Below are 26,831 nucleotides of genomic sequence, written 5' to 3'. Positions count from 1 at the left end.
GAACGAGTGTATGAAAATGAAGTAGATAAAAGACAATAAAAACGTTTATTGACAACTAAAATATGACAGCTTAAACATTGCAAAATAAAAACATACGCGAATAAAATCATAGTAGTGCAGCAGTAGACAAACGATTTTCGAGTTTTCGAGTCAATGCTGGCACTTGTTTGACAATTAAATGAAAACGTTAACTTGAATAACTAAAACAGACAACTTTTCGTAGTAGCCTCTAATGGTTTTACTTCCAAACAGCAATTATTAGTATAGGTTATAATTACGAATTAACAATACACAACATTGATTTAAAACTTATCCTTCTGACTCACTGAGATCCTTAAGACCTGAAGTACCTACTACTTACCTACATCGAAAAATACGAATGAATATACTCAGACGTCTCCTTATTATAAGATCAAAACATTAAAATTTGATTATAGTATTTTTATATAAAGCATAACACTCCGCTAAGAACATTATTTACTAAACTAAATTAATTATAGTATCATCGAATCTACCTACGATTTATATTCTTAAAAGATTGAATATACACATCGATATTGAGTTGATCTGTGTTTAAAAAAAAAACTCTTTTCCCCAATAGTTAATAAGGTGATATAGGCCTATACACTTCGCAATTTTGCCGATTTAAATGATAATACTTACTTATAATTTGATGTGTTGCCAAAGTTTGAGATAAATTGCGCGTTCGCTAAAACACAGATATTCAGAAGTGTCATCCAGTTTTCGGCTATCGATGAGCGAGAATCATTGAATGATGAATGAATCATGAACATTACTAGCTTATACGCTAATACGAGTAGACTTAACTTATCTCAAACCCCTATGTACCTATTTTTCTAAAGCTGTGTACAAAATTAAAATGCGATATAAATGCTTCATCATAACAGGAGTATCTTATAAAAGATGAAATCTTTCATGAGCAACATTCATTATTTTACTGAACCAAATTGTATTATTAATTGAGAGCAATCTATATATTTTTATAACAGTATAACTAATTATTTAATTACTATTCATACGTTTAAAAAATATGAAACTTATCAGATTGTTTCAAGTAATGAAGTTATTATTATGTATATCTAGATATATATGTAGTAGATTTAATATCTGGTTAGAATGTTAAATATTATACAATTGGTAAAATTTTGTAAGATAGGACGATACAGGAGCTAGTTCGATTGGCCGATCATGTAGGAATGCAATAAGCTTGGCTAATATTGTGCAGTGATTCAAGACTTCGATTCGCTCCGTCAAAAGACGAAACATTTTTGAAGCACTTTGAGCTCGCACTTACACTAGGTTTGGTCGTTGGATTGCTTTGAAATTTAAACATTAGAAAAAAATATTTCCCTTGCAGGCTAGTAATGAGGTGCACCATAAAAGGAGCACTACAACTGCGTAATAGATACGTAACATATTTATTCGATTGACCACGTCGAAAAAAAAGTGAAAACCTTATTAAACTGAATTTGGAAGTTGAGGGAAAATTGCGTTTAAAACAAAAACACGTTAAACAAGTGAAGAGAGCCAGTCGTGTAAACAAGCATAGGTACTTTAACAATCTATTACACTTATCCTAAAATCTACTAGACTTAATTTATACAACTACTATTTACACTCTTACGTTAAATGACGAGCGGTCTTTCATATTCGTCTGTATGTATGTAGCAGACATCCAGACGAGAACACTGGTGACAGAATAAAAAAAAATGGAAAACATTTCCGCCAGATATATAGATAGGTAGGTAGACAGTGGCTTCGTTTTTGTGCCTACGACATTGTTGATGTCCATGACCGTTGGTAACCAGCAACTTCCAAGCCAGCCGTATACCTATGAAGGCGGTATAAAAATGATCTGTCTCGAAAAATCGATTCTGGCAACGAAGATCAACTTTAACATTACCAGACTCCAAACATTGAAAAGTCTATATGTATACAACAATGTTGTTATAAACAATTCTATGTGAACATTACAAAAAAAACAATTCAAAAGAACGAAACGAGTGAGTTTTTTTTCAGACTCTACTTAATTTCATTGTGTTCCGTTGATTATGTAAACTAATATTAATAAAGATTAGTTTTGATTTCCTAATTATATAGCCATTAACTTTGGTTTCCAAATAAAAACTTTAACTTTCGGTCTTTGGATTTTTTGGTATTAAGTCTCTTGTGAAATTTTTATAAGATATGTTTTTGACGAGTGGTATTAAATAAATAGAACAGCGTCAAACACTCTCAAACTTACTCGACAGCCCGCCAAAAGTAAAATTTATATCTGTAATTTTTATAAAAGTCATTATTTACGTCCTAAATTAGTGGTGATATTTTATTCATTAACGACGTATTTACATATAGTTTTGTATTTTTCTCATATTTTGCAAAAAAACATGAAAGTTATGTCCTGCATGTAAGTAATTCTACGAATTCCGCTTTAGAAGCTCATTCCAGAAGGAGCTTAAAGCGTATCTGGACTGGTCTTTATGTAGGATGTAAAGATTTTGCTGGTATGCAGCTCTTATAAGTAAGAGTTAGTATAGAGTTATAAGTACAAATAGAAATTAACTACCTACATAATCATGTTCCTCATGGCATAGTAAGTCGTATAATAAGTAGGTAGTTATTGTACACCTGAGTTAATTTAAAAGAGATTGAAAAACCTTCATCTAACAGGTATGATGTTCATTTACTAAATATTTGAATAATTACACTTACAGAACTAAATTACTCTTCATCACGAAAATACTATTATATGGAAGTAGTATTTAACAATAATATTCACGAGTTTAAACAAAACGTTTTGGCACTCAGAAATAGAAATAACATAGAAAACAATGTGAAAAGAATGGCCTGCCTGTGAGTGAGGCTTATTCCATAAAATGTATTTTAAGTACTTAACTATACCTAGATAATGATATAAAAATGATTATTTATAACATAAGCAACAATTACTTTCCCGATACTAATTAAATAAGAAATCATTAAATGACCATAACAAGTAAAGTCAAGCTCAGCACGTCTTATAGTCCTAAGAGTTTTTTTTTTTTCGTTTAATATTTTTAGGCGATAAACAAAGAGCCTGCAAGCTTATTCTATGATTAAACAAAAACATAAACTATGTTTAAAAACTATGTATATACAACTATAGGTATAAGTACAAATAGGTATTTACAAAAACAATTAACATTCGTAAACTCAATGGCACACGTACTGAGTTAAATGATTACAACAAATCATAGAAGAGCAGGAATGACCTCTTCATAATTGGTTCCCAAGCCAATATCGATGAAAATAAAAAAGCAACAAAACAAAAAATAGGTACAACAAAAGTCTCTACAAAAACACCGACGACAGATCGCATTGCGCTGTGCAGTTTATTTGACATCGCTGGGCCAAAAAAAAAATCGCAAGGCAGCAACGTAATCTTAGTCAAATTAACTGTGCAATTCTCAATAGTGCAATGTGATGTGTCGTTCTTACCAAAATCATCTGGTCAGCTACTGGTTAGAAGCCGGGGTCTCTTGAACACACACAATACTTATTAAACACCAATCAAAAACAAACAAGATACTTTAACTTTGGAATGAATCATTCAGTCTCCAAAAACAATAATGATAATAATAATAAGGGATCTGATTAAAATAACACCTATAGGAAATTATAAAAAGTTGCCGAAAAAGTCTGGCTTAAGCAGGCTGCGGTCGCCTTGAGTGCGTCCTCATGTGGCGAGTGATCATGTCGCGGCGGCAAGCAGCGTATGGGCAGGACGGGCACCGGTAGGGCTTTTCTCCTGTGTGTGTGCGCTGGTGGGTTGCGAGGTGATCCGAGCGGGAGAACACCTGACCGCAGGCAGAGCACGAGTACGGCTTGAGGCCGCTGTGCAGACGAGCGTGCCGGGTCAGCATGTCCGAGCGAGCAAACCGTCTCAGGCATACCTCGCATTCATATAGCCGCGCCGCCTCCGGAGTGCGATTCCTGTGTCGAGAAGCAATATGTTTGGCGAGGCGGTCGTGCATGGTGAAGGTTTGGCCGCAAGTTTCGCATGTATACGTTATCTCGGGGGCCGGCGATGGCTGCTCGTGCTTAACCGAGAGATCTAAAGGCTCATCTGCAGGTGGCTTATTGTTTTGGAATGGTGGGTTCAGCGCTGGCCAATGTTGTGTTGGTGGATACAAATTATTGTTTTGCAACTGCACACTTAGTTTGTCGAGGAGACGCGAGAGACGCTGGCGTTTGTTGAGATTCTGCGTGTTTGGCGGCGAGCCTGCCGCCTGTGCCATGGTACCGACGAACCCGCTGGTGCCTTCTGCGTGTCCCGGTGCCACAAGAGTTTTGGTCCAACCTGAAAAAATTACAATTTTAATCGTTTGTTTTAGAACAGTAAGTACTTTTACCTAGATCTGTAAAACATCACGCTATATTTAATGAATAGTTGAAAGTTAATTTTTAACGACTTTTCAATTAATATTCTGTTTAATACCACGAACTCACTTTATTACTCGTATACTCACTATAAGCGAGACATACGATTTAGTATTTCGCATCACAATTTAGCATGATAATATCTTATTTATTGCTAATATTATTTTAATGAAAGTACTTTTGACAGATTAGAAATTGTTGTTTTAAAAAGTGCGTTTTAAAACGACATTACAAATCCAAAAAAAATTAATTGATTTTCCGAAGTTGTTTGTAAATAGGTCAAGCGTTACATTTATGAATTTTATTAGAACAATACCAGATTGAGATTGTTATTTTTTATTTTTTACGGTTTAAAGCTTTGAAGGCAGGTGATAATAATAAATTTATGTTTATTTAGCGAGATGGCAAGACATACGCAAATATTGATAATACGTTGCATGCACCTTTGACGCATCTGTCCGTAGGCCGTGGCCCGTAAACCTTATCCTTGCCTTCTTATTGGCGAGCTGATGAATATTGTAAACCAATAGCTGTGTGTCAGTGTACTACAATAAGGATGCCAAGAATCAACACAAAGGATAAATAAGCATCGTAATTTTTTTTTGGCAATGTGTTCATGGTTCTATGTAAAATGGACGTAATTTTAAAGGCGTAACTTCTGCTTGTTATAAGCTTAGGGGGACGAACGAGTTTCATTTTAACTGAACACATGATAGTACGGTCTATCTACTATATTGTGTGTGTGTGTTTTTTGGTTAGTTTAGTTGCTTATGAAGTTTGATTCGAACGGTGTATCGAGATCCCTTTGTTACAAAGAGAATTTAAAAAGTGTATTTGCCTAATTGTGTAATTATGTACACTAAGGTTAGGATTTTATAATTAAGGAATATTTTCTAAAAGTAAAGGACCTTAAAATATAATTTAGGATATATCTAATTAACCTAATGAACTGAACTATACCTGATCTGAACTCTCAATAGTTTGCATTTATTTTGCAATGAAGTCATTTGATTTGTTATCCTTTTTTGGAATGGCGTTCACAATTATTTAGTATTGTAATGATTTTAAGCTGATATAATCTTTCCAGGATGTTATTAAGCGGGGTTCACAGTTCAAGAACACCTTATTTTTAATTTATCTTTACTTAAATAATACTTTTGTACTATAAAATTTAAATACAAACACTATAGAAGTAAATGTCTACTCACTTATTCGAGCACAATTGCCCTTAATCAATACAAACATAATTTACAAGTACATTATCTAATAGTAGATAAATTAAACAAGCACAAATAATTTGTACACAACTTAACAGCGTGGCGGCGTGATTCTCAAAGTATTTATTTCGAAATAAAGATACTTTTTTTATTGCTAATATGGGTGGACGAGCTCATAGCCCACCTGGTGTTAGGTGGTTACTGGAGCCCATAGACATCTACAACGTAAATGCGCCACCCACCTTGAGATATAGGTAAGTTCTAAGGTCTCAGTATAGTTACAACGGCTGCCCCACCCTTCAAACCGAAACGCATTACTGCTTCACGTCTGAAATAGGCAGGTCGCTGTACCTTCCCGTGCGGACTCAAGAGATCCTACCACCAACACTGTCAAATAAATTCCTCAAAACTCGGCAGTCAGTAATCGATCCCAAAAAAAATCCTGCCTATTTCTAGCGCGAACTTCTAGATCTAATTCGTATGGTGTGACAGCAGATATTGAGATTTCAAACTTGTGCCCCAAAATGGGTGGGTTCAGTCTGTCTAGAACTGTATATTGCGTTATGCCGTACAAAATAATTAATTACAAATCGCTTAAGTTCATTCTATATATGTAAATGAATAAAATCGTGTAGATGCTTTACGAAGTTGTACGCAAATATTTATTACATTTATAGTGCATTGTGAACGCGACAGACGGTAACGAGTGTAACAGAAATAGTTGGCGGTTTATTTGCTTCCATTTTCGCAACGACGGTAATTTCGTTTTGTTTCTATGGTTCTCTCAAGACGAAAATAAGTTCAATGTCAGTATTTACCTAACGCATTTGTGTTTTTGTTTAAATTAGAAACAATTAGATACAAATTAGATACAATTAATAGTAATTGTGTGTTGCTAATTTCAATCCTGAGAGCATCTTAGTCGTGGTCCCCAAAGATACACTGAATTTACTCTCGAACCCTACCTGAGAACCAATGTTCTTCTAGACTTTTGGAGATGTTAGCGACGGGAGAAAGCTTACGAAGGAGATAACGAAAACTAACTCTGACTAAGTGGGTCCAAAGATTGTTCAGCAGAATAACTATTGGTGTTCAGGCCCAACTTCTGATGAATGTGAACAGTTGTTATTCACTATTGTCCATTGCAATGGATGTAAAGTGCTTACAGATATACATTGAAAAGCGTTGTATATATTTCAGTAGATGTGTTGTTACGACGATTGTAAATAATACAGGCTCGTTTGATTGTCGATTAATTAAAAAATGAGGTAAATTATGATGAGTAGTTCGAGTTTTATCAGGGCTCGTTGGCCCAATGACGAAGCGATTTAACGATAACTAACAATTGGTAGCGACACAAAGATATAATATTATGATTTTCTTATAACTACGACCCCCGACCTCATCACTGGATCCGTCACTGTCGACTGACAACTCCGCGCCGTTCGGGCAGGCCGAGTCTTAGTTTTTTCGTCGCGATCTAAACAGTTATTAATATGCGCATGTCAACAACGCGCCGATGGACACTAGCCGTAGAACACATATGTACGTACATGATTCACGTCGCGAATGCAGTTTCCAATTGCGGGAATCGGATGCATTTGTCCGTAATGTCCATTGCGATCACGAAACACTTTCGTATGTTTGTTGATGCACAGTTTAGTTGTGGAGTCTAGGTGCGTGTGGTGAACGGTAGGTAAGGTCGGCAGGTCGGCGTGCGACCGGTCCCGCCGGCACCGCGCCCCTCTCCGCACATCGGGCGCTCGGGTACCGTGCGCAGGCGCTACGCACGTCGCGACTCGCAGCTCGCAATCGACTGACTGACTCTAGCGAGACGCAGCAACGGGGAGACATTGACAGTCAGTGACTGACAGCTCCCGCGCCGCCCTCACACACCTGCTTCATGCTAGTACGGTATCCACGCACAGCACGTACTTACCTACTTACTACCAAACTATAGTCGAAGCGTTTGTATACTTTATGATACTGTATTGAACCCATAGGCACAGCCCACTGAGTTTCTCATCGGATCTTCTCAGTGGGTCGCGTTTCCGATCCGGTGGTAGATTCTGCGAAGCACTGCTTTTGCTAGGGCCAGTATTAGCAACGCTCCCGCTTTGAGCCCTGTGAGCTCACCTACACGTTAGGGCGAAGCTGAAATAGCCTCTCAAGGCTATCAACATATGAAGGCAAAAAAATATAGGTATGCTATAATTAGACCAGCACTGGACAATTATTAAAATATGTAGTTTGTTTACAAGAAACTAACTAATGACTATCTATTCGGTATTCGATGATTAAGCCCATCCAAACCTCAAAGTGAATACCACCGTCCATCTAGAAAAACGAGATTGAAGTCTTCAGCTGTCTTATCTTTTGAACCGAAAATGCTTTTGGCATTTTTAATACTCATGATGGTGGTATGGATTCTTTTTTTATTGTTGCATTGATTAGTGGACGAGGTCACCGCCCTGGTGGTCACTGAAGCTCATAGACATCTAAAACGTAAATGCCGCCACCCACCTTGAGATATGATTTCTAAGGTCTCAGTATAGTTACAACAGCTACCCCACCCTTCAAACCGAAACGCATTACTGATTCACGGTAGATATAGACCGGGAGGTAGTTCCTACCCGTGCGGACTCACAAGACGTTTTACCACCAGTAATTACGCAATTATAATTTTGCGGGTTTGATTTTTATTACACAGTGTTATTCCTTCACCGTGGAAGTCAATCGTGAACATTTGTTAAGTAAGTACGTATTTCATTAGGAAAATTGGTACCAGCCAGCTGGATCCAAAACCATTGCATCGCAAGATACAAATGCACTAGACGCCTTATCTTTTGGGCAACGACGATTTACAGAGCAGACACTAACTACTAACTATCGACGTATTGGATGTTAGTAATCAACTTTAAATACATTAAGAGCGCTATTATCAAAATTTCTTTACCGCGTTTTTCATTTTATCCTGTTGGATATCGTTCTTGAACACAGTTTATAACACAAATTTTGAATCACAAATTCAAAATTAAAAAGTAAATAACAAAATAGATACTTTCCGCGGGATCTAACCATAGTCCAATTGCATGACAATACGAGTATTCCCGGAATAAATGTATTCATTAAAATAATCTATAAATTTTCTTCTTATCCTGAATTTTAGGATAATATTCGCAGCACTGCACTGCACGCTAAACATGAATACCGCGTAAGTAATTTACGAACTATGACCCTAAGTTTACTCTTATCACGCAGCGTTGTAAATTGAGCTCCAAATTTCACTGGAATTGTTTTCATTCTTATAATCGCTTAAGTATTCAAACTGTAAACACAGCAAAGGCCCCACACCTGAATTTGCTTGTAAAACAAGAGATTGTGACACTAAGTTCGTCCCTGTATTTAATTGAAGTTAGAATATTTTTTTAAATATGCGAATAGGGTATGCAACTCTCGATTACAAGAGAGTGAGAACGAGGATCGACGGCTCTAAAACTTAAAAAATCTGAGATAAATTTGGGGCAACCAATTAAAAATGACTTTGTCGCCAACGGAGTATGTATATGAATTGTAATCTGAATTGTATATCATAACTAAATTCCCATACCGGACAATGGGCAGTAGTATGCCGTCCTCGCATATAGGGTAAGCGTTGCACTATATTCAGTCTTCGGCCTTATGTTTCTAGGACGGTACACGTTACTGTGTCTATATATTCCAGTCGGTGGGTATACAACTCAGGGCGAGCCATAATCTCTCGACTACCCACCTGTCTAGTCCAATAAAAACAAGGCATCGACAGACCAGAGTAAAAGTACATAAAACCTACTTAGCTTTGAGTCGAGCACATTCGATATTTTACAGCTAACATTTTTCGAATGGAAATAGCTCTTTCGGCTCGCTGTTCGATTCCCTGAAAGGATTTGAACAGATTATGTCCTGCGCGACCGTTTCTGTTTCTTTATTCGTATGCAGCCTAGGAATAATTTAAATTTTATTTGTAATCACTTTACGTACAGGCATTTGTGATATTGCTGTCGACTTAATAAAAAAGTGCATCTATACATATAAATAAAATTGGAGTGTCTGTTTGTAATATTGAAATAACCGCATTTTACTACATGCATATGAATTTATATACGGTACATACACCAAAATAACATTTTTTACAAGCTAATGATATAAGGAGTAACTTAGGCTACTTTTTTAGACTAGCTTCGCCCCGCGGCGTCATCCGCGGTACGATAATAACCGCGGGTAACATCGCGGGACTCAACTATCAATAATAAAATTTAATGTTTCCGAAGCGAAGCGAAAGGGGGTCGCTAGTATCAAATACAACTAAAGTACGTTCCAAATGTCAACAATAAAATATACAACATATTATATTCTTAATAAAGTAAAACTTGGAATGAACACGGCCACTTAAATACAGGTAACAAATGTAATGAAGATTTTGTAGATTTGGAGTATACCTCGAAAAACCCTTTACGAAGCATCAGTCTCCTCATGAAGTCGACTGTCCGTGAATCGTTATACTATTGTTGTTTGTATACAGACGTACACATCGTTAGCAATTCGATTTGTATACGGCAAATAAATTTACAATTTCTTACACCATTACATTGTTTGACAAAACGATAAATACGCTTTTACGATAAAATTGGGGCTTCGATTTCATGACTCAGGTTGGGTGGCGATATTGTAACCAGCATACTGCGATTGTTATTAATGGTGCTAGGTAGTAGTGATGGATGGCAGCGTTGAAAGTGTGATGCCCATGAGCTCCAGCAGCAACGGCACCATATATTTTTGTTTTCTTTTGATTTTTAGTAAGAAGTGTGACCTAGTCTAAGAAAATAAAAAACTGGTATTATTGGAGCCTACAGACATCAACTTCGTAAATAACGCTACCAACCTTAAGACATGATTCAATATTACAACGACTGCCCCACCCTTCAAACCGGAACGTATTACTACTTCGCGACAAAAAAAAATTTATTGTTTAGATGGGTGGACGAGCTCACAGCCCACCTGGTGTTAAGGGGTAACTGGAGTCCATAGACGTCTACTACGTAAATGCGCCACCCATCTTGAGATATAGGCTCTAAGGTCTCAGTATAGTTAAAACGGCTACCCCACTACTGCTTCACGGCAGAAATAGGCAGAGTGGTGGTACCTACCATACTACACGTCATAAGACACAGAGAAGAACAAGAGCTATGTACTTATTTCATTAGAAAAATTGTTATCCCTGGCGGGATTCGAACACCGGCTAGTTCGTATCGCTCTTTCTCTGAATGGGCTAAAAATACGATTACTCGTGTAAAAGCGTAAAAAAACTGTCACACTACAATGATACTTTTGTTAACAAAAAACAATACATAACCAGCTGTCTGTTACTATTACAATAAACATGATTCAGAAATAAATAAATGTTAAGCCAACCAGTCTGTGCAACTCACTCATTTCGTGTTTTCATTTTGTAAAATCTATATCAAACGGTCCATTATTGTGCATAATGCAATTTCAATATCAGAAACGTTTCCTACGAAATCTCTTGGACCTACCAATGAACACGTTTCATTGATATTGCACTTTTCAGGAGCTGTGCATCTCTAAGATACCGTTTGTTTTCATTTATTAACGCAAATGCATAAGTAAATTTATTGTTCTTCCATTAGCGCGGACCTTCCTACTTGTTTTCGTTGGGCAAAATTAAAACTGCAAAGTTGAGTATAAAAAAATATAGTTTCCACGTGAGCAGCCGAATTATTATGAATTAAAAAACAATACAGATGAAATTCTTAGCTTTGTGTTTGCTAGGTTTTAATTGGATCAAAGAATATCTGTCTATGTGCATGAAGATCGTAGGGGATGTGCTTAATCTAAGGGACCGTTAGTTTAATACTGTTGATGCGAAAAGACCAAGAGACGCAGAACTTTACGTAATATGACACATTCCGAAGATACCTCCTTAACTCGAAACCATTCCTTTTCAACACTTGTAGACCAAATCAAAAGCCCGTTTTGGTTGGCGCGACCGTCCTGCCTAATTTAACCACAAAGCACTCAACTACTCCGGTGCGACGGATTTTTTATTTTTTTATGGCTTAGATGGTTGGACGAGCTCACAGCCCATCTGGTGTTAAGTGGTTATTGGAGCCCGTAGACATCCACAACGTAAAGATGTAAATGCGCCACCCATCTTGAAATATAAGTTCTAAGGTCTCAAGTATAGTTACAACTGCTGTCCCACCCTTCAAGCCGAAACGCATACTGCTTCACGGCAAAAATAGGCAGGGTGGTGGTACCCACCGGCGCGGACTCAAAAGAGGTCCTACCACCAGTAAAATAGTTATAAATCCAATGTAATGGGAACTTCCACTACATGCTCAACTACATGCGCACTTATCTGCAGGTCTAGACTAAAAATGCTGAATTCTCAATCTAACAGAGACACAGATCGAAAAATCAAATTTAACTAACTATTACTGAGAATGCGCAAATACTTACCTCGTTATATCTAATAACTACATATACTTCCCTACATATACTTAGTACAATAACTATAACAATGTAATTAAATGTTCCACTTCATATTTAAGTGAACTAAATCGAAATCCTTTATTGATTATTCGACTGGATTTTGTATTCATTTGCTCGGACGCTGTGATTGATTCAGTCATAATCAGCTTCTATTCGAAATAGGATATTAATTACTAATATATCCTGTGGATTAAATTTCCACCGTTATCTGAATTTCACACTCCGGGTAACCATTATCTGTGGTATTCGTTCAAACATCACATTTCAATATAATTTTATAACTTTATCTCTTGTTTTGTTGAGTAAAATAAAACAAAAAAAATAACTAGTATAAAATAATGTAAAGTCTATTTATATAATAATAATTTTGGAAATACAAAATGTAACTGGTAAATCTCAAGATTCTCGAGCTCTTTCTTAATATGATAGAAACAGCCTTTGTTCTAAAATGTTCAAGCGGATGACGAAAGAATTTAAAAAGACATTTAAAGTGACTTTTGTGCAATGCAAGATTCTCACTCCTGTTGCCTAATACAATTTTTGTTTTAGTTATATAAATAACTAGTGGACCCCCGGTACCTAGTCGAAATTAGACTATAATTAATTAAAATTTTAAGTTTTGTACACTATTATGATTCTATTGTCAAAGATTATTTATTACACTTCTATAATCATAGATTTCGCCAAGACTACACTTTAGACAAACAATATTTATTTTATTCTCAATTTGAACAAAGACTATAATAAGCCACAAGCCGTACTCGCCCGCTTCGCTAAGCATTTAAAATTAACATTATTATTTATTGTCATTATTATTAGGGAGTCCAACACTCATATAAATATTAGTCTATCCATTAAGTACATGTATTTTCTACATGGATACCAAGTTTCAAGTCAATCGGATGCATGGTTCAGTAGTTTTAACGGAACATCCGTAAAAAACACTGTAGATTTATATATTAGTATAGATATAGACTAGTGGTCCGGCGGTAGTCGAAATTAGGCTATAATTAATTGATATTAAAAGTTTGAACATTATTATGATTCTATTGTCAAATTATATAATCACAGATTTCGTCAAGACTACACTTTAGGCAAATATTAATGAAGACAAACAATATTTAATCTATTCTCAATTTGACTACAGATTATAAGCAATAACAAAAGTTTGACAATATACAAACAATATTTTTGCTTTACGAATTAATATAAGTATAGATAGATGCTTTTAAAGAAACTTAAATTGATACTAATATATAAATCTAGTTTTGTTTTTTACCGATGTTCCGTTATAAGTACTGAACCATGCATCCGATTGACTTGAAACTTGGTATCCATGTAGAAAATACATGTACTTCATGGATAGGCTAATATTTATATGAGTGTTGGAGTCCCTAATAATAATGACAATAAATAATAATGTTAATTTTAAATGCCCAGCGAAGCGGGCGAGTACGGCTAGTCTGAATCTAAAATTATTGTTTTGTGTCTGATTTATAATTTATTAGCCGAAAAGAGTAAACGGCTCAACTAGACATAAGCGATTACCAGACGATCCCTCAGTTTTCTAGTGTTAACGAGTTAATTTACTGGTGGTAGGACCTCTTGGGAGTCCGCACGGGTAGGTACCACCGCCCCGCCTATTTCCGCCGTCAAGCAGTAACACGTTTCGGTTCGAAGGGTGGGGTAGCCGTTGTAACTATACTGAGATCTTAGAACTTATATCTCGAGGTGGGTGGTGCATTTACGTTGTAGATGTCTATGGGCTCCAAGTAACCACTTAACACCAGGTGGGCTGTGAGCTCGTCCATCCATCTAAGCAATAAAAAAAAAATGATTAATAGGTCAAACATAGACGTACTACTTTGTCACGCTATATTGTCGAAGTCTTTAAACTAACTTACACTTAAACTGAAACCTACCCTGCGCGATATTAACAGAGTTAAACGGTACTAATTCGTATCGTAGAGCGATAAGTAAATAATATGAACATTTGTTCTAAAGTAATAACATCATTTGGAAATGTCATACACAACCAAAAATGTTTGCCTGGATTCTCGACTACTTTTCTATAAGTCATGAAACTTATGTGCATAAGATAGTAAATATTAAAAATTAATACATAGAAGAAAAGAGTAGGTTTATAAAAGTGAAGAGAGTAAAAATTTTGATGGTCAGAGTTGAAGATCTAAGTACCTAATTTAAGTACTCATCATAGTCCTGTTTTAGTAGCAGTTATTGTAGTACGAAACAATTTACACTAGAAAACAAAAAAATTGTAGAATTCTAGCCACAAACTAATATTCCTGTACTTAAGTATATAAAAATGAATCGCTGTTCGTTAGTTTCGCTAAAACTCGAGAACGGCTGGACCGATTTGGCTAATTTTGGTCTTGAATATTTGTGGAAGTCCAGAAAAGGTTTAAAAGGTTAAATAAATATGAAAATGCTCGGAATTAAATAAAAATAGCAATTTTGTTTTCCCTTTGATGTGTCCCCCGTCGGACGGATTCTTTTTGTTTGTTTTAAGTTTATTTTATACAAAATTTTAGGTCTTTTATTTATCGATTGAGGCACTACGAAGTCTGCCGGGTCAGCTAGTCCTGTATAAAATATCCTAACGATATTTTCAAGTATACAATACTACATTGTGTTTTTTATCATTTGCGAAATAGGCATACTAGTTCTCGGGTCACATGGTCATTACGCAATCACTGGACCCTGTAGACACAACAACGTAAGTTACAAATAAAATATACTGAGACCTTAGAACTTATATCTCAAGGTGGGTGGCGCATTTACGTTGTAGATGTCTATGGGCTCCAGTAACCACTTAACACCAGGTGGGCTGTGAGCTCGTCCAACCATCTAAGCAATAAAAAAATAAAAAAAAAGTGCTCTCGCCCATTTGACATCGGATTAAAGTATCAATACCATGAGAAGAGAATCTTATCAGTAAAACTGCTAATAGTGCTTAGGTTATTTTGATTTTAATATCAAAATAACCTAAGCACTATTAGCAGTTTTTTATAAATACGTAATTTTATCTTATATCTATAGAAGAAAATCAACGAAGAAAAGAAATTTTATTTATTAGTTTTTTACGAGAAAATATTAATAAAATGCCACTGTAATATTGTATTTATTATTATTTAGTTGGGTCGACGAGCTACAGCCCTCCTGGTGTTTACTGGTTACTGGAGCCCGTAGATATCAACAAGGTAAATGCGCCACCCATCTTGAGATATAAGTTCTAAGGTCTCAAGTATAGTTAGAACGGCTGTCCCGCCTTTCAAACCGAAACGCATTGCTGCTTCACGTCAGCAATAGGCAGGGTGGTGGTACCTACCCGCGCGGATTCACAAGAGGTCCTACCACCAGTTTCTTTAAGCATTTAACATAGGCTAACTCTGGGTCTGCATAGCGTGATAATTTAGAAAAAAATCATAACGGAATTAGGCTCGCCTTTATACTTCCGTTTAATGTATCATTTACTGGGAATTTTTTTTATCGAAAAATCACAACAGAGGCCAGAAAAATAATAATTAAATTCGCTTAACTAACCGAATTACTTGATGTTTATCTAGTGTGTGATTTGATTTCGTTAAACTAAGATTTTCGTTGGAGTTCATAGACAACATGATATAGCCACCCACCTTGTTTAATACAACGTAATGCTTAAGTCTCAATTGTAATGCACACGTTGTGATTCTTACTTTATTTACACAAAATAACTAACAATTTTCATATTTTGCTTAAAATTCATACCCGGATTTTTTATTTATTGCCCTTGTAGGTAGACGAGCATGCGGCCCACCTGATGGTGAGTGGTTACCGTCGCCCATGGACTTCAGCAATGCCAGGGGCAGAGCCAAGCCGCTGCCTACCGTTTTATGTTGTTAACAATTGCTTTTTGTTTTTACCTGTTTTTGAGGTAACATTTTTAGCAAATACCTGACCTGTGACCGTTTATAAATGTTTCATATTAGTGTTCACCTTCTAGGTACAATTATTTTAACAGATAAACGATTGTTTGTTAAGCTTTATTAAATATAAGATAGTATGATGAACGCTAAGCAAAACACAGCCTGTGATTAGTAGTTAGAGTAAGAATACTCGCCATAAATTCCAGATAAAGTTCAACCCTGATTAATTTTGTGTTTACAAGTTATACAGTTAATTGGACTTCAAAACTCAGAAACTTACGTGAAAAACACAAACTTTTTTTCTTTTAATTATCAATATTGTTACATTGCCATGTCAAAGGAACATTACTCAACTAACAGTTCGTTTCAGAAAGGTTGATAGAATCGTACTCTAAAACAAAATAATCATTACGGAAAACATATTATAAAAATAACTATTCATTTTCAGAAATGAATTACGAATCTCGCACCAAAATATCGCTTAAACATAGCAAAAACAAACTTTCACAGGAACGTGGAACTCTCAAACATAGATATACTAGTATATAAATCAAAACTAAATAGTTTAGATTCGCTTTTGAACAGGAATACATAAAATGATAGGTACGTTACATATTCTTCGGTTTTAAAAATCAGTTCGTATACATACTTGGGATATTCATGATTGGAATGTGCCTTTTTCGCGTATTGATTAACGTGTTCATTATAATAATTATGTTTAATTGATTTAAGATTAACTATCACAAAAAGTCACTGCACACGTACGAAATCACTTAAGAAGAGCGGAGCGTGCAATGGACCGCTTGGCACGGCAGCCGTAGCTACTCTGTTCGAGGGACGCGGCCCACACGAAGTCAAGAATCACATTGTCTTGAAAGAAAAGATGAAAGAAAAGTGGCATCTCGCAGTGGAAGGGAGTCACTATTGGGGTTGAAAAATAATAGTGGTTATTGTGTAAGCCGAAGGGTCAAATTGGCAGATGCTACGACTGTGTGGGAAAGGCGGGCGTGTATGAGCTCCACGATGACTACGGCTCGATATGCAGTGGGTGGCTGAGAAAAACATAATCCGTATTGTGCGTTGATTTAATAAGATGCAGTTCTTTGAAAATGTTTCCGTGCCAACTAGTTATGGTTATAAATGTTAAAAATAAGTTTGGAAAAGTTTTTTTGATAAATTAATTAATTATCTTTTTATTTTTATAGGCATCAAATATAATACGAACGCATAAGTATTAATTTAAAACTATACCTAAGTTTAAAAAAATCAGTTATGCTGTTTTGAGTACACTTCTCTGTCGATCCTTTTATTTTATTTTAGTATGAAACTGTATGAAATGTAACTGCATAGGACTGAACTTTATCAAATGCCTTCTTAATTACACTGGCCCTAATATCTTTCCTATTAGTACAAACTAATATTGACTCTTTTAATACTGGTTGTAAGGAATCCCCCTGACCATTATTAACACATAGTCAGAGGGATTCCTTGGGAGGACCTCTTGTGAGTCCGCACGGATATGTACCACCACCCTTCATATTTCTGCCGTGAAGCAGTAATGCGTTTCGGTTTGAAGAGCGAGGCAGCCGTTGTAACTATAACTGAGACCTTAGAACTTATATCTCGAGGTGGGTGGCGCATATACGTTGTAGATGTCTATGGGCTCCAGTAACCATTTAACACCAGGTGGGCTGTGAACTCGTCCACCCATCTAAGCAATAATCTTGTATCTTCTTCTTCTATGTATATAAAAAGGAATTGCTGTTCGTTAGTCTCGCTAAAACTCGAAAACGGCTGGACCGATTTGGCTAATTTTGGTCTTGAATTACTTGTAGAAGTCCAGAGAAGGTTTAAACGGTAGATAAATATGAAAATACCCGGAATTAAAAAAAACAACAATTTCGTTTTTCCTTTGACGTGTCCCCCGTCGGACGGATATCTTTTGTTTGTTTTAAGTTTATTTTATACAAAAGTTTTAGGTCTTTTATTTATCGATTGAGGCACTACGAAATCTGCCGGGTCAGCTAGTAAAAAAAAATAAAAAAAAAAACATGAAATATCGCGAATGGAGAATTACAGCTTCAGTGTTTTCATAACGTACTCGTAGTTAAAGTTCAACTGACGCTCAGGGTATTCGCTGTTTGAATTCACTTTAATTCATCGCTTTACGGAAAATGGAGTTTCTAAAACTAAATTATATTTATTTACATTAGAATTAATAAAACTTTACAAACTTTCTACAATTTTTCGAGTGAAAATAATTAATGCTATCATTTTACCAAGCACATTAGTGGGATTATGCTCATGAGTGATTTCAAAGCTTTGAGATTTTAAGTTCATTCAAGACCACGCTCGAAGGATTTGTCTGTTCTGTAATCGATTTAAAGTAACTTCCTGATGAGCTTTTAGAGACTTCAAAGTACGTAGCTCACAGGCTATTGCACGAAAATGCAGAAGGACTTTTGGAAGACTTTGGAAGGAACTTTTGTTACACATTTAGTTCGTGATAAACATATTTTGCTCTGTACAGCGGACGAGCTCACGGGTCACCTAGTATTAAGTTACTGAAGGTACCGTTTATTTTTTTTTACCCGTGGAAGTCAATCGTGAGTTACTTATAGAAGTTAGAAAATTTAAACCCACTTGTGGGATTTGAGTACCAGCATAGTTGCATAGTTCGATACGAATGCACCGAGCGCTTTGGTCTTAATGCCTTTTTTTGCGTATCTAATCGTTGGTAGTCTAACGGACTATTCCATTACTGGTGGTAGGACCTCTTGTGAGTCCGCGCGGGTGGGTGCCACCGCCCTGCCTATTTCTGCCGTGAAGCAGTAATGCGTTTCGGTTCGAAGGGTGGGGCAGCCGTTGTAACTATACTTGAGACCTTAGAACTTATATCTCAAGGTAGGTGGCGCATTTGCGTTGTAGATGTCTATGGGCGCCACTTAACACCAGGTGGGCTGTGAGCTCGTCCACCCAACTAAGCAATAAAAAAACATATTGCAATTGCATTGTTTGCATCGCTAACATTATGCCTAGAAGGAGCAGTTCCTCGTTGAATGTACCAACGGATTGGAGTCGTGTCCTACTTAGGATATTCGATAAGAAACTGAGTGGTTTTTGTCTATTGGCTAGGTTGCACGTCGAACTCTTCGTCGTATTCGACGAGAACAGTCACTGGTGCTTAGAGAGTCTAAAGCATCGAGAATACCCTTTGGACATATACATATACTGATATTCACAAATGAGGTGATGTATTTATACTAATATATAAAATATATTTATTTATATGTATAGATAAGTGAAGGGAATTTCATACTCCCTCATCGGCACAATTTTCGTAAAAGGGGGTACCAAGTTTTTGCTTTACGTATTAATAAATATATAGATGCTTTTAGAAAGAAGAGACGTATATTGACATCTATACTAAATCTATACTAATATATAACTCTATAGTGGTGTTTACGGATGTGCCATTATAACTACTGAACCGTGCATCCGATTGACTTGAAACTTGGTATCCATGTAGGAAATACATGTACTTAATGGATAGGCTAATATTTATTTGAGTGTTGGACTCCCTACACCAGTTGCGGGGGCGTTAATAATGAGAATCGTTGTGGGGGTGAGAAATAACAACGTTAATTTTAAATGCCCAGCGAAGCGGACGGGTACAGCTAGTTGCTTATGAGAGTTATTGTTTCACCTCTATTAACACGTATATAAATGAGAATCGGAACATGAAATAAAAATATTGGGTTAATTTCTGAGACAGTTAGTTCTCTTTCGTCAAATCTCTAGGTGTTGCTTTTGTTAATAACAAAAAAAAATTGGATGTCTCTCTATTCTTAATATTGAGATTTATCTTTATCTCAAAATGGAGATTTAAGTTGCGATGTGAAGTGGTTATCCGCTTAACAGAAAGTGCGCCGTGAGCTCTTTCACCCTTCTAACCAATAAAAAGAAATCCCTTCAAACCAAAAATACTAATTTATACCTAATACATTCGAATAACATTACTGTTATTCTTTTTCTTCTTTTTTTTTCTTTTTATTGATGCACAAAACAAGTTACAACCATAGAAATTATAAGCTTAAATGTTTAACATAACAATCTGGATTGCAATTCAAGACAGGTGCATACAGAAAAAAAATTAAGAACTGAACCGATGCCTAAATACCGTGTATACATACACACATACGCGCACACACACACACACACACACACACAAACACACACACACAACCGCACGCGCGCACACTCACACACATATGTAAGTTACAATCTGATTAAATTAAATCTATCATTAACTGGACAATATTAATTATTTGAGAATATGTCTAACTAATTTACAATATTTATAAAAAATATTCTCAAATATATCAAGATCAGTGTTGCTACTTACTTGCCAACTCATTATATTGTCGTGCCATTACTAACAAATAAATAAAATAAATTTGGGCCCAGTATAACAATACCATTTCTTTTGCGGTGGGTTTCTTAAAAGACAACTCGGGAATTATTTACAGAATGGGCAACAGAAATCTCTGAATGTACAAATTACAGAAAATCGCAATCTCGTTCAACGGCCCCACTGATGGTGAGTGGTCACCGTCCCTCGCGGATGTCAGCAATACCAAAGCTAGATCCAAAGCGCTGTCTACGGATTTTTCTACTTTTTGTATTTTGGACAGTGTGTTATATCGGGTACAGTAAATTGCTTTGGCGAATTAATTGTTTGACATGACCCATCATCGCCTTTTCAACGTCGCATCACCCGTCATCGAAGCAGAATTCATCACTGTGAAACCGCTGAGCTCATTCACAGTACGTTTTAAAGAATTCTTGTAGCCACGTACCACCTTTCTTTGTAATGAACGCCACGATGCTTATTTACTGGTGGTAGGACCTCGTGTGAGTCCGCACGGGTAGGTACCACCACTCCGCCTATTTCTGCCGTGAAGCAGTAATGCGTTTCGGCTTGAAGGGTGGGGCAGCCGTTGTAACTACACTGAGACCTTAGAACTTATATCTCAAGGCGGTTTTTTTTTTGCTTAGATGAATGGACGAGCTCACAGCTCACTTGGTGTTAAGCGGTTACTGGAGCCCATAGACATCTACTACGTAAATGCGCCACCCACCTTGAGATATAAGTTCTAAGATCTCAGTATAGTTACAACGGCTGCCCCAGCCTTCAAACCGAAACGCATTACTGCTTCACGGCAGAAATAGGCAGGGTGGTGGTACCTACCCGCGCGGACTCACAAGCGGTCCTACCACCAGTAATTACGCAAATTATAATTTTGCGGGTTTCATTTTTATTATACGATGTTGTTCCTTCACCGTGGAAGTCAATCGTGAACATTTGTTGGGTACGTAGTTCATTAGAAAAATTTGTACCCGCCTGGGATTCGAACATCGGTGCATCGCTCAACGCGAATGCACCGGACGTCTTATCCCTTAGGCCACGATGATTCCAAAATGGCGCATTACGGTTGTAAATGTCTATGGGCTCCAGTAACCACTTAACACCAGGTGGGCTGTGAGCACGTCCACCCATCTAAGCAATAAAAAAATGCCGTTGCCCATTCAGCCTCTGTAACTACATATACTGAGACCTTACAACTTATATCTCAAGGTGGGTGGCGGCATTTACGTTGTAGATGTGCTCCGGTAACCACTTAACACCAGCTGGGCCGTTAGATCTAAGCAACAATAAAAAAAAACTAATGAAACATCGTTAAGCAGAGAGTATCATTTGATTTTAAATTAAAATTATGCCTCTAATGGTGACGTGCGGCTGGGCCCTCTCTTGTAACCTGGTATCCTCGGATCGGTACGTTGCCTTTGAATCAACAGGTCGCAACTTCGAGATGAGGAAATTTTACTTGTCTCTTTTTATTTATTACTAGCTTTAGCCCGCGACTTCGTCCGCGTGGAATAGTTCACAAATAATACTTTATTTTAGAACAAATTTGTTTAACATAAAAAATGTTATAGTGAGCCTACCTTAATATATAGACATATGCTGTCGCGGACTTTATCGTTTCCGCAGCGCACCCAGTGGAAGCTCTCAAAAGGGATTAAAACCACGATTTTGAAACATTCTTTATTGGTGCTTCGCTTGTATTAGTCTTAGCGTAATGTTTTATAGCCTATAGCCTTCCTCGATAAATGGGCTATCTAACACTGAAATAATTTTTGAAATCGGACCAGTAGTAGTTCCTGAGATTAGCGCGTTCAAACAAACAAACTCTTCAGCTTTATAATATTAGTGTAGATTTGAGATCGAACGCTATTTTTGTTGGCTCCTCTAGTTTTGGAGCAGCTTTCAGCTATCTGCTACCGAGGCCGTAACCTGAATCAGATACAAGCTTTAACTAAAAACATTATGCATTACTAAACTAAGCTATGACCTTAACATAAAAGCATTTTACGTTTACTACCCGCGTTCCCTCGAGGCAGTTCATCCTGTGCGTCACTACATTTTTATAACGGTGTTACATTGTGAGCGATGCAAAAAACATTACTTCTATAAAATAAAAATAAATTAACATTTTTTTTCTGCCGCGTCCGGTATTGTCCCTGGTAATAGTCGTGACAGGCGATACTCGAGTACCTTGCACAAGGAGACGGCAAGTCGTGAGAGACAGCGCTTTTCTCTTTCCGTACCAATTCTTCAACATCGAGCTGGAGGTTGGGATAGGGATCTCGTCTGATCCTTGGCTCCCTAAGTGTTTGGAGTCTCCTTCTAGTTCTGGTTATATCCCCTGTGTCTCGAGGACCAGCAAAGGAGATAAAAAACGACGTATAAGCTACTCTAAGCACGTCGTGAGAAACAGCAACCGTTGAGGGATGACGGTCCACCCCGCCCACGCTAATTCTTATCTGAGAGACCCGGCGATCGGGTCACCAATGACCACCGGTTGAGTGTCCAGATATGGCCTCAGCGCGTATCATTTTCCCCACATCGTATCTCGGATACCTCTTATCCTATCCGAGTTTCGGACGACGATTGCTAAGCCCCAGAAGATTTTATTAGGTCCAACTGCGACCTGACTCGTCTACCGCTCCCAACGCGTGGGTCGAAGTTCTTTTTTTTTCTGAATTGGGTGGACAATCTCACAGCCCACCTAGTGTTAAGGGGTTACTGGAGCCCATAGACATCTACAACGTAAATGCGCCACCCACCTTGAGATATAAGTTCTAAGGTCTCAAGTATAGTTACAACGGCTGCCCCACCCTTCAAACTATTCGGCAATTTTCCTACTTTTAAAAAAACCCGAGTCAGGAGTAACATAAACTTACCTTGGTTTTGGGGCTAGACAAAAAAATTTGTCGGCACTTTATATTTTAACTTTTGATACAGTAGTAGATTTAGTAAGAGTACAACTTGGGAAGTGAGATTGAAGCTTCATTTGAAATAACGATAACGCGATCCGATCTAAAGCTTGTTACTGGTCCACAGATGTGCTGTGTAACGGTAGACAGCTTGGTTATTGCTGAAGTCCATGGGCGACGGTAACCAATCACCATGAGGTGGTTCGTACACTCGTCTGCCTATTAAGGCAATAAAAAAAAGCTGGTATTGACAAGACACTGGTATTATCCTGTGTAGGGTAGCAACCAAAATATTATATGCGCGACCATGAACAATAAAATTTAAAACGGTCGAAACAGTTGAAGAATCAGCCGAATGCCTCATATGAGAAATAAATAATGCAAGCTTTTAAAATAAATAGCCATATTATTATGACAATACCAAACGATTCAATTGTTAATCCTGTGTTAGGGTATACGGTTTAAAAATTAATTAAACAAAAACAGGAAACGATGACTTCATAAAGACTATTCTCCTCGTTAATGTAATTAAAATAGCCACTTACCATTGGCACAGCCTTCATTGTGGTCCGATGTTCCGTTATTCATTTTTCGATTTAAGTACAATATTATTAAAAGTACAAGTTTCACCTTAAGAATAAAATAGATTAGTAAATTAACAAAATTCAATTATAATAAACGAATATTGTTTGACTATAAGAATTCGTTCGACAAAGTTCGAAAGGGACTCGGAGATGTGAGCTAGACTCGGAGTAGACAAGACAGCCCTACCGCTCCGTGCCACACGGCTAACTAGACGAGAGCCGGACTTTCTGTGCGTCGTGATACCGTCCGGCGTCGGCTGCGCGCTGACTGATCATTTTCTAACTATCCACCTCATCAAAACTATATAGAAATTATAAATATGCATAATTTCAAACTTACGCTTTTTGGCGATATTAATAAAATGACATACCATTCACAACGCAATTACAACCAGTCACAGCCTAACACGAAGTAGATCCCTTTAGCCAGGTCTCGAGAAGGATTTCGTTCCAGAGTTTAACTTCTTTTTCTTTTATTGCTTTGATGGGTGGACGAGCTTACAGCCCACCTGGTGTAAAATGGTTACTGGAACCCATAGAGATCTACAACGTAAATGCGCCACCCACCTTGAGACATAAGTTCTTCACGGCAGAAATAAGCAGGGTGGTGGTACCTACCCGCACGGACTCTCAAGAGGTTCTACCACCAGGAAGCATGACTTCAGACGTGATTCGCTTTATTTTATTACAAGTGCGTCTACTCACTATACATGTTTATAACCAACAGTAGCTTCGTAACAAGGAGGCAGACTTCGTTTAAAAAAAATAATATCACAATAGTACGAGTAGGTAAGAATAAATGAGAATTTAGTAGAACTACTTAAGTATTATGCTAAACCTTATTTACTTTTGTTAACGACAGGGTTATACCAAACGAAGTTTTCGGACCCGTAAAATTGTATTATAATAATTGTAAACATTCCTTTAAATACATTGTTCTTATACCAAATACTGTGGTTACGTATTAACGGGAGGGTAGTTTATAAAAAAAACGCTGTCAACCTTAAGATCACTCCCCACCGAGACCGAAGGTCGCGCCATTAGGTCAGCGTTGTCCGTGCTTAGGTTAGCTTGCCAGTGCTGCTCGAAGTCTGCAGTGAGCCGGCTGCGATGGACCTATTGAGGCTGCGATGCTGGCTTGCTGTGGGATGACTGTTGATCACTTGTTTTTAATTGTGAGAGTGCGGGAGCTATGTTAGTCGATGTTGATGCTGTAGCTGAAGAAGTTGTTGTAATTGTTTCGTCTATGGTCACCAGTTTCAGAGGTTTAACGAAAAAGGGAAGATATTCCATCGACCTGGTGATATTGCTCGGTAGACCGACGAACCGAATGTTGTAATTTGGCACTTGTAACTATGCAAACCTATCTTGAAAATGTCGTAAGCGAGTTTCAAACGTCTGTCAAATATCTTGTGTTTTATGATGGCTACCCGCCACACATTTATGATGTATACAATATGTTGCTGTCCTTCTCTGAGGTGAAGGACGAAATAAAAAAAAATCTAACTTGTGTAAAATAAAATATCAGAAAAGTAAGTACATTATTTTAGGTCTTTATTTAATCAATCATATTAAAGAGACCGGTATAACACATTATAACTAATGAATTAATCATTTAATGTATCGTCTCTGGTGTACATGATTAGTTTTGATATAAAAAAAACATAAATTGAAAAAATAAACAAGTTTTAATAGAAAGAAACATATAGTAAATCGCACTGAAAAATAATGAAACATTGTTTTATTACAATTTAGAATTGGTTTATTAACATAACAAAATTATTAATTGACCAACATACTACGCATGCCCCCTGGGCGCGGGGACCTCTTAGGAGGATTGGCCTCCGGCTCAAGAAAAAAGGGGTTATCTTATGATGCAGGGCGTCTGGCAAATGTTACCTTTCTGTAGCGATTTCAGGAATTTTAAAATTACCACATCGATTAGTATTTGTAATTAGTTTAAGAACTGAAGAACATATTTTTGGTTTTTATAGGGGCCGTCCACATCCTCTTCGACCGGGCATCGGAAAACGGGTTCCCCGCGCTAAAGAAAAAGGGTAGTCCACGTCGAAAATTATTTTTATATCATGCGATCTACGATATTTTTTTAAATTATTAAAATCTTTTTTGGAAGAAAAAACAAACACTAAAATACAAAATTTTTTATTTGTACACTGGTATTTACCATTCTACAAGCTACAATACCTATTGTGCTCTACTCGGAGTGTTTTGAATATAATTTTAACAAACTTATTCTTCAAGTTTTGAACAACACCTGCGTTAGCTTGTAAGGCATTCATAAATAGGAATCGAACAATAGCAACAGGAAAACATTGTGTAAAAGGCCCACTTAATGTACTTAAAGTTCTTTTACACTTGAAAAGAACTTCAAGCTAGCTTTCGTTGAATAAGTCTTACGTGGGCCGCTAGGTAGAAAAGCATACAACTCGCGTGATTGTGGTGGTTATCGTCGTTTGTCGTTAGCAACCCGTTACCTAAACGGAAAATAAGGCGCTGAAAATGTCTGACATTTTCTCAGAGGTCTACTTTAAAGTTGTAACGCGATTTACTTGTCGATCGATAGGTGACAGTGAGTAGCCGTGAATCGAAAAACGCGAATTGACGACGAATGATGCTTCGGGTAATGATGATAAGTTCTAACGTCACCCCTAGCCATTTAGATCAAAAAGTCCTATGCTAAACGTTAAATCAGAAACTCTGAATTATGGCATAACCTAAGCGTTATAAAGATTTTCAACTAAAACACCTAT

The 26,831-nt window shown here is 37.0% G+C and overlaps 1 protein-coding gene and 1 long non-coding RNA gene across 5 annotated transcripts; one reads left to right on the top strand and one right to left on the bottom strand.

Annotated features, from left to right (window-relative positions):
• Window positions 1-31: 31 nt before the first annotated feature.
• On the bottom strand, window positions 32-24,275 carry LOC101741268 (zinc finger protein 135). 4 transcript variants are annotated; one of them, XR_009976326.1, is made up of 2 exons: window positions 7,059-7,488; window positions 32-4,360 (listed from the first exon to the last, which is right to left on the bottom strand). XR_009976326.1 is itself a non-coding variant. In XM_012696084.4 (2 exons), exons 1-2 carry the CDS (start codon window positions 24,062-24,064, stop codon window positions 3,705-3,707), a joined length of 699 nt encoding a protein of 232 aa, XP_012551538.1. In that variant the 5' UTR covers window positions 24,065-24,275; the 3' UTR covers window positions 32-3,704. The 4 variants fall into 4 exon arrangements, 2 of the variants coding, with proteins under 2 accessions (XP_012551538.1, XP_021208002.1); XR_009976320.1 differs by having other exon boundaries at window positions 7,211-7,488; XM_012696084.4 differs by lacking the exon at window positions 7,059-7,488 and adding an exon at window positions 24,022-24,275.
• A 678-nt stretch (window positions 24,276-24,953) lies between these two features.
• On the top strand, window positions 24,954-26,232 carry LOC119628891 (uncharacterized). The gene is made up of 2 exons (XR_005245020.2): window positions 24,954-25,592; window positions 26,055-26,232. It is a non-coding gene; the product is annotated as an uncharacterized LOC119628891 (long non-coding RNA).
• Window positions 26,233-26,831: the final 599 nt, after the last annotated feature.

The sequence above is a fragment of the Bombyx mori genome, chromosome 1, assembly GCF_030269925.1.
Source record: "Bombyx mori chromosome 1, ASM3026992v2".
Lineage (NCBI taxonomy): Eukaryota > Metazoa > Arthropoda > Insecta > Lepidoptera > Bombycidae > Bombyx > Bombyx mori.
Note: the sequence above shows the minus strand (reverse complement) of the source record. Positions and strands in the feature narration are given on the sequence as shown.